The 13,187-nt window shown below is 40.4% G+C and overlaps 1 protein-coding gene across 1 annotated transcript in view; it reads right to left on the bottom strand.

Annotated features, from left to right (window-relative positions):
* Positions 1–13,187, bottom strand: part of KIAA1109 (KIAA1109 ortholog) — a 393,986-nt gene that overhangs the window by 132,967 nt on the left and 247,832 nt on the right. The window contains 5 exon segments of the mRNA XM_040330387.1: positions 1,962–2,202; positions 5,803–5,955; positions 8,660–8,810; positions 8,906–9,057; positions 11,442–11,653. Coding sequence (XP_040186321.1) covers positions 1,962–2,202; positions 5,803–5,955; positions 8,660–8,810; positions 8,906–9,057; positions 11,442–11,653 — 909 coding nt within the window.

Here is a 13,187-nt window from a genome sequence, read left to right as displayed (position 1 = left end):
TGCAGCACGGTGGAAAAAACCATACAGCAGTTAACAGGACGAGTGCACATGCTCAGCGTCATATCCAGAGGTTGTCTTTGGGAAATAGACATATGAGTGCTGCCAGCATTGCTGCAGAGGTTGAAGGAGTGGGGGGTCAGCCTGTCAGTGCTCAGACCATACGCTGCACACTGCATCAAATTGGTCTGCATGGCTGTTGTCCCTGAAGGAAGCCTCTTCCAAAGATGATGCACAAGAAAGCCCGCAAACAGTTTTGCTGAAGACAAGCAGACTAAGGACATGGATTACTAGAACCATGTCCTGTGGTCTGATGAGACTAAGATAAACGTATTTGGTTCAGATGATGTCAAGCGTGTGTGGTGGCAACCAGGTGAGGAGTACAAAGACAAGTGTGTCTTGCCTACAGTCAAGCATGGTGGGGGAATGTCATGGTCTGGGGCTGCATGAGTGCTGCCGGCACTGGGAAGCTACAGTTCATTGAGGGAATCATGAATGCCAACATGTACTGTGATATACTGAAGCAGAGCATGATCCCCTCCCTTCGGAGTCTGTGCCACAGGGCAGTATTCCAACATGATAAGGACCCCAAACACACCTCCAAGACGACCACTGCGTTGCTAAAGAAGCTGAGGGTGAAGGTGATTGACTGACCAAGCATGTCTCCAGACCTAAACCCTATTGAGCATCTGTGGGGCATCCTTAAATGGAAGGTGGAGGAGCGCAAGGTCTCTAACATCCACCAGCTCTGTGATGTTGCCAAGGAGGAGTGAAAGAGGACTCTATTGGCAACCTGTGAAGCTCTGGTGAACTCCATTCCCAAGAGGCTTAAAGCAGTGCTGGAAATGAATGGTGGCCACACAAAATATTGCTACTTTAGACCTAATTTGGACATTTTCATTTAGGGGTGTACTCACTTTTGTTGCCAGCGGTTCAGACATTAATGGCTGTGTGTTGAGTTATTTTGAGGGGACAGTAAATTTACACTGTTATACAAGCTGTACACTCACTACTTTACATTGTAGCAAAGTGTAATTTCTTCAGTGTTGTCACATGAAAATATAAATAAAATATTTACAAAAATGTGAGGGGTGTACTCACTTTTATGAGATACTGTATATTATCTCAGCCCTACACCCTTATATGGTATTTTTAGCTTCAAAAGAACAAATGATAATTTTTCAGAGTCTAAAAATGGCTGAAAGTCATAAAGCCATTTTTTTTCCAAAGAACACACATGAAAGATGGTGAACAGGTACAGGAAAAAATGTGTCAGCTCTTTGGAATTACCTGGATTTCTGCATGCTCAACTCATGACACAATATATTATTTGTGTAAGGTATGTAAGGTGTCAAATTACGGAAGATTTAAAGTGGTCGTAAATAAATAAATATGTTAGTTATACTTACCCTGCACTGTACAATGGCTTTGTACAGAGATGCCCCAAACCTCCTCTTCTGGGGTCCTCCACCGACGTTTTAGATTTCTCCACTTTCGCATGCACCAACATAGCAAGCCACTTGCTATAGGGCACACGTGTGGGCTCTCTCCCGAGCTGAGCTGTCCAAGTCCATAGACACATGCAGCATGGCTCGGCTCCGCTCCAATGGCTCTCGCTCCATCAAGCGTCTGGATGTTTATTCATTTAATTGCCCAGAATAATCATTTATTCTGGACATTGAAATGAACACTCAAGCAGTAAACGTGCCTAGCGATTAGGTGCATTTAGGCGCATCTAGTTTCTGCCCAAACACTTTTCTCCTGAACGTGATTTTGGTGTGTTCAGATTTCTGCCCTATGTAATATGACAAAAAAAATAAAGTTAGGCACCTTTAAAATGGGCATCTGGTAGCTGCAGTGTATAAAGACCTTTCTGGAATTTGACCTTATTATTAAGCAGTTCATCATCTCAAAAGCAGTGAAAAAATTAATTATGTTCAGAACAGTATATAGAACAAGCATACCTGCATCAAATTCAAACTCTGCACCATCAGCACTGGTGTCACTCTGCAGAGCTGCACCATTCTCCAAACCATTCAGATCCTCTTGTTCTTTCTTGACTGAATTTTGAGGCTTCAGTGGTTGAGCTGGCCTGAGCAAGCGAACGCCTTTAAAAGCAGGTGTAACAACAATAAACTTCATCCATTGCCTAGCAAGAGCAACAAGCCCTTTCTTCAAGGTGACCAACGCAGGGAGTCCATCACTCTGTGACACAAAGGTAATAATAATAATAATGTTCTTATTTCAATGAACTATTCTATGCTGCTTGCTTTGCCTATGTTATTTTGCTTTTAAAGTAAAAAAAAAAAACTTTTTAGCTTTAGAACCACTTTTAACTTTATTGCTATGACAAGGGGGGGCAGACATGTCCTCTCAAGTGAAGAAATATAAAACGTTTAATATCCCCTAAAGGGTTTAAAAACACTTACACGATGGTGGATGAAGCAGGCATGTAGCAGGTAAGTGTGTCCAGAAGATGTTCCAGTGGCAGGGCAGTCCCAGTCTGATGATAAAGCTTTCAGGGAAGTCCACAAGATAACAGCCAATTTGTGCTGTGAGTGTTTAGGGAACACAATGGTGATGGAGCCTGGGGATGATGTCAGAGGAAGCGAGATAAAAACCAGCATGGAACACAAACAGGAAGAGGGCAGGAAGTGTGTGTGTACTTCCTGCCCTCTTCCTGTTTGTGTTCCATGCTGGTTTTTGTGTGGCTTTCTCTGACATCATCCCCAGGCTCCATCACCATTGTGTTCCCTAAACACTCAGCACAAATTGGCTGTTATCTTGTGGACTTCCCTGGAAGCTTTATCATCAGACTGGGACTGCCCTGCCACTGGAACATCTTCTGGACACACTTACCTGCTACATGCCTGCTTCATCCACCATCTTGTAAGTGTTTTTAACCCCTTTAGGGGATATTAAAAGTTTTATATTTCTGCACTTGAGAGGACATGTCTGCACAGCGGTCTTTCAAGCGCAAATAATTTTTTTACATTTATTTAATGAATTAAAAAAACAAAACAAATAACTGCACAAAAAACAAAACAGAAAAGTTAGCCCATTTGTTTGTATAATGTGACAAATAATGTTGCGCCGAGTAAACAGATACTCAAAATGTCATCCTTTAAAATTGTGCATGCTCACTGCTTCTTTTTAGCTGAAAATTGCATGTCGTGCAATGCTGTACCCAAAAAAAAATTTCCTCTTTCTCCACAAATAGAGCTTTCTTTTGGTGGTATTTGATTACCTCTGCCGTTTTTATTTTTGCGCTAATAAAACCAAAAATGACTGAAATTTTTTTTTAAAAAAACAATATTTTTTACTTTCTGCTATAATACATAACCAAAATTTCTTCATCAATTTAGGCCAATATGTATTCTTCTACATATTTTTGGTAAAACAATCCCAATAAGCGTATATTGATTGGTTTGTGCAAGTTATAGCTTCTACAAAATAAGGGATAGATTTATGGCATTTTTTTTTTACACTAGTACTGGCGATTTTTTTGCAGGACTGCAACATTGTGGTGGACAGCTCGAGCACTTTTGACATTATTTTGGGACCAGTGACATTTATTCAGTGATCAGTGCTATAAAAATGCACCGATTACTGTATACATGACACTGGCAGGAAAAGGGTTAACACTAGAGGGCAATCAAGGGGTTAAATGTGTTCCCTGGGAGCTGTAATTGTGGGGTGGGGGGGGGTGTTACACTGGAGGAAAGGGGAGACCGTGATTCAGCTTAGCTGAAACACGATCTTTCACTTTTCCTCCCTGCCAGATCAGGGGTGTGCTTTGTTAACATCGGCACACCGATGATCCGTCTCTCCTGTGACCGATTGGCGGGTCGCGGCGGCTATCCCAACCACCGGACCCGCTGATTGGCTTCTGATGTGTCCAATCACAGTGGGAGCGGCTCATCCCCTTAACAGCGTGCATGAAATCATGTACAGGTACGTGATTTTGCGCACTGGGCCGCCCTGCGGTAGTAAATGTATGTAGGGCGGTCCGAAAGCAGTTTAAAAAAATCATCTCTTTAAGCCCGAGAACAGGAAGGGGTGTCAGACCTCGCTCCAAATCCCCAGGGCATAGAGCCGAGTGGGGGCTATCTTGCCCTCACTTGACTTTCTGTCTAGCCATCAGCCAGATCGGATTGGTTCCGGGCTTACCAACTGCTCGGTTTAAACTCAGAAACAATCAGAAAGCGGAAGGAGGTGGTGAACCCGCCTATGGGGCCACTTTTACCAGAATAAAAAGATATCTATCTCTACAATTGTATGAGGCAGTTCTGGCATCATGAAAATAAAAATGATATATTTAGCTAAACTCAAGATCAAATATTTAATGTATAGCAACTGACCGGTCCTGCCATGCAGGGCTACAATGTTATTCATAACACTGGGGAGAGCTGTAGTCCAAAGAAACCTCTAGACAACATTGTTTGAGGTAAAACTCCAGAGAACACACTCACTGTTACTGTACTGTATCTATGGAAGAGCAATGTTGTTTCTCCTGATTAGGACTATTGAACACTTCACCATCTCCTTATCACAATAAAAAAAGAAGGGGTGTTCGTAGTCCAGCAGAGGAAAATTAGTTAGGAATAATAAAACTGCTTGAGAATTTAGTGCGGCAAGGCAGAGTGCACAGGAAATCAGAATCTCACAGGATTTCTGGCAGAATCAACAGATCTATAACCTACCTATGTTAAGGTTTAACTAAAGGCAATTGTTTTTTTTACGTTTTGGATAGAGTGGAGACGGATTAGAACACCTGTCAATTTTTTCTATGGTCTGTGCCTCCATTAAAGGAGATTCACCCTATTTGTCCTGTTGACCGTTACCGACACATTACAGACACGAATAGAGGGGAAATCTTCCCCTCTATTCACACCAGAATTCCCTCACTTTGGGGGATTTCCTCTCATGACTAAGGAACAGGAAGTGAAGAAAAATCTCCCCAATGGTACACAGAGGTGTCAAAATCCTCCCTTAGTTTATCCAGAATGAAAAAAAAAATCTTCAAAAGGTTTGAAGGATTAAATGCCACACTCAAACTGGAAACCAGATTAAAATGTCTGCCACTTGCTAAATGGTGTATAAAAAGAAAAAATTGTGTATTTTCAGAAAGTATGCATTTGATTTATTGTTATGCCATTTAAATGAAAGTGGGTGTTTTACTTACAAGGTGGGCATGTATAATACAGTGAGCAGGAGACATAAAGAAAAGACCAAAGAAGCACAAGTAACAAGAGGTGAACCAATATGTATGATAGAGAAGAGAGGAGGTGTCAGAAAAGGGCAGAGAGTGGTTACCAAATAGCATATATGTCATTTAGCAAGCTGGAGATTAAAAAAAAAAAATGATAAGGGTCAGTAATTAGAGGTCAGAGTATATGACAAGCAGGTCATATTTGTTCCATGCACTTGCCACATAAGCTCAAGTCAGTGAGAATGCTTTTCTGTTACTGTAAATAGAGCCCTATTACTGCACACAGCCAATGATGGCAACCTGTCAAACCCATCTACCAGAAGAAAACAGGTGATTGCCATAGTAGCAGGGATTTGATTGACAAACAGGACTTTGTGTGTAGAGGTACTGCAATACAGCAAAATGTGGGTTCAGTACAAACACACATCTTTGTCCACTGAGATATGGTGCTTTTCATATTCATGGCAGAAAATTAATCTTGTAAGGAAAGTAGCAGAATCATTCTAAACAACCAAGGAATGTTATTTACATCAAACTAGAATCTTTCACACACTTAACAGGCATGAAATAATGAAAAGACCCCTTAAACTTACCAGTGTGGCATCTTCAATAATGGAATAATTGGCTTGATGTAAATAATGATGAAGCAAGTTGCAAAGCAGAGGGGAGGGATTTTCTTGCAGGAAGCGAGCTTGTTTCGTAAGTCGGTTGTATTTACTCCGCATTGGGAAATGAATGCTTTTATTCTGCAAAAAAAGGTAAATGCAAAACAACAAACTATAACTTTTAAAAGAACTACACATAATGGGTCATTGCCAAACATCACCCATCTCTGGGATATATGCTGTGCCTACAAGATGTTCAGGAAATATTCTACCTGAATGTTTTAACGCATGGTTATGCATGTGCAGTGTTTTATCATTGCCTTTAGTAGTGTTGGCATAAACATATGTGGTAAGTTGTCCACGAAACATGTAGAGGATTAATTGTACATAACACCCTAAGTTTTCTTAATTTATGAGGGTGTCATATTACCAGAGATATATGTTTTATGTTTCAAATAAATATAAGATAAATGTTTTTTTTTTACACGGATATATGAATATCTTGACTTTGTACCAATAAAATCTACTTTTATTTTTATTTTATTTTTTTTATATGATGTTTTTATGTAGTCCTTGGGTACCAAGATAGTCCATTTTCTAAAAAAAAAAAAAAAAATCTGGGTACACTTGGGGGTTGCCTGTGGTTTCTCTCATATGTGGAATGTTGACCCGTTAGTGAATATATATATATATATATATATATATATATATATATATATATATATATATATATATATATATATATTATATATATATTTTTTTATTATATATATATATTTTTCATTTGATGCCCGTTATAAGGTGCTTTTGATTGAAATGGCAGAAAATACCTATGCATGACAATGCACCTGGCTGAAGCAATAGGAAAGAGCATGAAAATGGACATGCACCGGTGTGAAGTCTGCCTGAGATTTATGGACTTTACTAGGTGCCACCGCAGCTTTTATGGCATCAAGCAAGATGTAGACCAGGGGTCTTTAAACTATGGCCCTCCAGTTGTTCAAAAAAATACAATTCCTATCATGTCTGTGAATGTCAGAGTTTTACAATGCCTCATGGGATGCCATAGTTTGAGAATCCCTGATGTAGACCTTCTCCAGACTACTACTAGTTAGATTACATTGGTAAGTCTTATTTTTTTTTTTGGTAAGTCTTATTTTATTACCCCTTTTGTCTGTTTTCCTAACCATGGTATTCGTCATGTAAGTTTCAAGATTTTTGGCCACTGGTGGTAGGTATTTACCAATCACTTCACGTAGTTTATTAAGAAAATTATGAAAATAGCCTTAGGCCAGCCATACATTGTACCATTATCTTATTCAATAACCTTTAGGCCCTGTACACACGATCAGACAAAACCGATGAAAACGGACTGAAGTTCAGTTTCATCGGTCCAAACCGACCTCGTGTGGGCCCCATCGGTCAGTTATCCTTCGGTCCAAAAATTTAGAACTTCATTTAAAATTCAACCGATGGACGCCTAACCGATAGGACAAAACCGATGGTTAGTAAGCAAAAGCATCGGTTCAAAACCCGCGCATGCTCAGAATCAAGTCGACTCATGCTTGGAAGCATTGAACTTCATTTTTCTCTGCACGTCGTTGAGTTTTACGTCACCACGTTGGACTCGATCGTTTTTCTAACTGATGGTGTGTAGGCACATCAGACCATCAGTCTGCTTCATCGGTTAACCGATGAAAACGGTCCTTCGGACCGTTCCCATCGGATGGACCGACCGTGTGTACGCGGCCTTAGAGCAGTGGTTCTCAACCTACCAGTGCCGTGACCCCTTGATAAAATTTCCCAAGTTGTAGGGACCCCTAACATTAAAATAATTTTTGTATGGTGGGTTCTCAGCACCCAAGGCAAGAGAAGAAATTTTTCGCCCCTAACCTATGGACATTTAGTGCTCCCTGAGTCCCTTCCACTCGTACAGTATTAAAACCCCTTAGGATACATTTTTTTTCCCCATCCCTCTCTCTAGCCATCTTTATTGTTCTCTCCCTTATTCTTTCTCTCTCGTTTTCTTTATTCCTCCCCCTCTTTTCCTCTCCCTTCCATGTATGGGATGAGTGGTAGTGCTCGTGGGGGGTGGGATCAGTGGCAGAGCTGGGGGGAGTTCTGATCAGCACTTAGGTGCTCTTGATCAAGGTCATCTTCTGATCTGAGAACTGTAGTGGGGACTTTTAATGGCAACTCTAATCACAGGTAGTGTTACTCACTGTGTCTCCAACTTCACAGTGTCTCCAACTTTGTGGTGTCTCGCAGCAGTGACACCAATGCTGAAATCAGGAGATAGGGTCTCCTCCAGCCCTTCAAACTTTACATTCCTCACCAGTCAGCTGACCTCTAGTTTCTGCCCCCTAGCCATGCTATGAAACTGAATGGGGGGCTGCGAAGAGGCTGAGTGGGCAGCCGTGGGCTCCAACAACAGCCAAGCTGGGTGGCAGCAAAAAGGCTGGAAAAGCAGTGCAGGCTTCAGGAACAGCCCAGGATTTGGTGACCCCTGGCAAATCGTCATTCGACCCCCAGGTTGAGAACCACTGCTTTAGAGTGACCTTCAACTATGTAGTCCAAGAGCCTGCCTGATTGCCTACAAATTGAAAGTGTTTAGGTTTGACATCATATTTTGTTGAATATAAAAAAAATATAAACATATAATGCTGATTCCAAAAACGAACACACTAAGGATTAAAAAAAAAAAAAAAAAAGGAAAAATCCAATGACATTACAAATGACAGTAACATGAATAAAGTCATAGTTTAGGAAATTCACCCACGTTACCCTCTTAACAGCAAACTTACATTCCAAAACAAGTGCATAAACAAATTAACCCTTCACTTACCTCCAAAGCTTCAGTCATAATACAGCCCATTACAGCACAGACTCTTAATGTGCCCTCAGTATCCAACTTGTTCAGAGAGGATTTTAACTGGTCAATAGGAACCAACCATGCACTGACTGCTGGAGTTGCAGTACTGAGGAGGTTCAATTGCCTAAATGAAAAATTCAAAGCCATTTAGGAGCTGATCCTGCAATAACATTGTAATAGCACATAACGGCCCATTTTTTTTTATTTAACCACACACACCTGGAAAAGGTAAGAGTTGCTGAGCGTACATTTGTGGGTGCTGCAAAGCTAAACCAGATCTCCTTTAAAGTGAGCTTCATGCTACTGGAGTCTGGAGGAGGTGGCATTAATGGAAGATCTTTTTTCAAGTCATCTGACTCAACGCCTTCATCCTTAAAAAACAAAAATAAAAATAAAAAAATAGATCATTAAATGCATACTCAAGTATCCTTTAGGACGGGGGTCTACAAACTTTGTAAACAAAGGGCCAGTTTACGGTCCTTCAGACTCTAGGGGGGCCTGACTGACCCATTATTGGTGTCAGCGGAAGGAACAGTGCCCCAATATTGGTTCCAGTCTAAGGAATAGTGCCCGATCATTGGTTTCAATGGGAGGAATAGTGTCCAGAGAAATAATTCATATACATTTTTTTTTACCATACCACCCACCCAAATGCCTTGATCCTAAATGGAATGTGGTCGGCGGTATCGATAAAATTATTACCTATATTATCAGGCTTTTCATTCTAACTTATTTAATTATTCCCCAAAGGAAACTCCTGTCTGTCTTATTTTTTCTTTGCGATGTCCAGAAACTACTATTTGTGGAGCAAGAGTATTTTTGTTCCTAGTTGTTTGTTATAAATGTTTATTCGCTCAGATTTTCTCTACAGTTCTCTTCATACACTATTCTTTATGGAAGGAGGTAAGAAAACTCCAGTGTGATGATATTTGCCTCCAGAAGACACAATTTTGTAAACATGCACTACATTTTAGTCATAAAACTTTCCAAATATTGTCATGTCAAACGCACAGAAAAAATAAAAAAAAGTCATGGACTCGGTAGCTTTCAAACCTAATAATATTATTGTGGATGAACTAGAAAGGAACATTATTCTGACCTGAAAAAGCAATGATGTTCTCTATACGATAGTGAACTTAGTGAACTTTAGAGGGGCACATCTTCACTGGTCTCGATTCAATTTGATTATCCTGTCAACTATTTGATTCTGCGATGCATCAAGATTACTGCCCGTGGTTTTCATCAAAAAATTCAAGCAGTCAGAAGAACTTTATTCTTCCCCAGCAGCAATAACCACGGATGCTTGCAGCCAATCAGCTGCAGTGCTGATCAGTGTATTCTGACAGTGGGGAGTCCCACTGTCAGAATACAATAGCACATTGGGGAGGATTGCTGCACCCACCTCAATCCACTGGTTGAATGAAAAAAAAAACCTGTGTGTATCCAGCTTTAGAGAGAGCTTTTTTGTTAAACCAAAAAACATCATGATTTGCTAATGATGACATATACCCTATTGATATGTGTGTGATATTTTACACTTTAACTACTTGAATTCCGCTTTTCTCAACCAGAGTTCCTTCGGAGATTGTCAGGGGTTGGCCTTGAACAATGAGCAATTTCTGCCTCTCAGGTAAGAACCCACTGACAACAGTGATCTTTCTAGGTATCAGTAAGACGTCATTCTTCCAAATGACCACAAATGTAAGGAGTGTTCTTTACAGTGACCATCACACTGTAAAGTACTGTGAGCTGTAAATAGTAAGTAGTAATTATTAGCAGGGGTATTCGAAAACTTGAAAGTTATTTCTAGGGTTCCTTCATGTTAAAAGGTTTGAGGTAGGCTGCCCTAGAGATTAAGGCTTATTGCAGGCACTAATAAGAACATAAGATGGAATAATGAAAAAAATGTAACTTGCTGCCCAAAGAACACTGTGGCTTTTGCACAAGTCACTTCATCAGCATATGATCCTGTGAGAGGATAGCCATTGACTCTTGGTCACATGGATGCATTTGTCTAATCCAAATTGGAGCTATATTTTTCAAATGTTAAAGGGTCACATTCTGGTCATGTAATGTACTGTGGCAATGCCGTGAGTGGCGGCGAGGCAGACACGGGAGGAGAGATGAAGCGTTTGGATAGCGTCAAGAGAGACAGGGCGCGCCGGGATGACGAGAGAGAAAGAGTACACCAGAATGATGTCAAGAGAGACAGGACACACCGGGATGATGTTAAGAGAGACATTGATGCAGAATCGTTTAATGCTGCATCGATGCGCCAAGAATTATTAACACCCCTAGTGAAGATAAATGTCCCAAACACCAAGCAACTCTATTTTCTGCACTAGCTATGGAAGAAAGTGCAGAGATTGAGAAAAAGTCACCTTCTGATGTATGAGGACTTCAACAGAGTTCCAGAGGCCACCTTAGATGTATCGAGTCAAGGTATAGGGAATTATAAACAGTTCCAAATACCAATTAATACTGGCACAAAACCTTCAGGCTTGTGCCAGAAAGCTGAACATCTGAAGAGGGCTGTGCACAGGAGATGCCCTTCCAATCTGACAGATTTGGAGTGTTTTGCAAAGAAGAGTGGGCAAATATTGCCAAGTCAAGATGTGCCCTGCTGACAGACTCATACCCAAAATGACTGAGAGATTTAAAGGTGTTTAAAGTTGGGAATGAATAATGAAAGAAGGATGTCAGTAGGGAAAGAAATTAATATTATAAGCAAACAGCATACTGCATGAGGATTTACCTGTTCATCGGATACAGAATTTCCATTGATGTCTGAAGAGGGACTAACACCATCACATGGGATATTATCATCCGATACATCAGTGCTATAGCCACTACCAGTTGGGGAATCAGAAGAGTCATTAGACTTTTGCAGGCCATTTTGGTCAGTGGTACTTGACTTGCCCATCATGCCAAAGGAGTTGTACAATATAGCACCAGACTGCCGCCCACCTTTGTGCAGAAAACAAAATGTTATATTTTACCTCCAGGAAAAAAGTAGGATAATTACATATACAAACATATTTGATCACTAAAAGTATACTTTTGGTATAACTATCCTGTTTAGGGTCAGGCATTCTTACCAAACCCCTTTCAAGTATTACCCCATAAAAGGGTTGCCTAGCTGTCCCTGCTCTGGCAATAGCTTTGATGTGCATCCTTTTTGATGTTGCACAGCCCTATTGTCAAAAAATCTCCCAGTCAAGCTGTGAACTTTCCATGCATGCTGCAATAATAATTTATTTCTATGGAACAGTCTTTACAGTAGGACAGATAAAGTATGGGGTTACTGGGTGGGGAAAGATACTTAACCTTATCCTCCTGTCTACTAGCGCAATTTATAAAAGGTGGCTGGTAGACAGGGATGTGAAGCATTTGTACAGCAGGTGATGAGTTTTCATATGGAAGCTTTTTGGGAAGCTGCAAAGCTGCCTAATCTCATTTACGGCCCATTAAAGTTACTGCCCCCTGATGTCTTAGTAAAGAGAACTCATCACAGCAAAATGCTATCACATAAGGGGCTGTTGGGCTCCTATTGCTATAGCAATGAATTGTAATATTAAAGTGGAAGTCCATTCTTAAACTAAAATCCCTGCATCTATAGACACCCACGATCTAACACTAACCTATCTAGCCCTGTAAAGATGTAAAGAAAAAATCAGTATATATACTTTTTCTGCAAGTGATCCGACCCGATCCCACGCTGAGCTGTTAGCCGCTGCTTCGCTGTAGAGGTGGGTACAGAGGACACGTCCGACAACATAAGCCCCATAGTAAGTCTATGGATGACGTCACATCCCATTCATTTCACAGCCATTGTCGGCCGTGTTCTCTGCAGAGCTTCTGCCGCTGGGGATCGGGTCGGATCGGCTTTAAAAAAGGTATGCATACTGATTTTTTCTTTACAGAGCTAGATAGGTTAGTGTTAGATCGTGGGTGTCTATAGATGCAGGGATTTTAGTTTTAGCATGGTCTTCCATTTTAAATAAGTTAATAAAATAAAGATAAAATAGTAAAGTAACATAAAAAAAAAACGCAAAAAAAGCCAAATACCCTGCTCTCACGTATGCACACGAGAACATAAACGTACAGTATGGGGCGGGTGTGTCTACAGGCAAAAACAATAACTGCCCCACACAAGTTACAGAGCACTGCAAACATTGAACTGAGAGCAATATTTCAAGTGCCATCATTGATGGTTACATCTAAACTAATAACCCGTAAAGGCTTTTAAAGCGACAATTTCGGGCACTAACATTTGTTGCCATTTTTGAGCGTGTGCCATTTTAAGGCTTGATGCATGTTGTGTATCTATTTATTCATTGTAGCCTCATCTTTTTATTTTACAAAAAAATAAAATACACAATATATTACCTATTTTGTGTTTGTGTGCACCCAAAATTTAAATTTTTACTTATCTGTAAATTTCATATGTGGGAGTACAGTATAGCACACAGAACTTGCTGTCATAGACCATGGATTATAT

Source organism: Rana temporaria, chromosome 1, assembly GCF_905171775.1.
Source record: "Rana temporaria chromosome 1, aRanTem1.1, whole genome shotgun sequence".
NCBI lineage: Eukaryota > Metazoa > Chordata > Amphibia > Anura > Ranidae > Rana > Rana temporaria.
The sequence above is the reverse complement of the archived record's forward strand: the minus strand, read 5'-3'. Positions and strand labels throughout refer to the sequence as shown.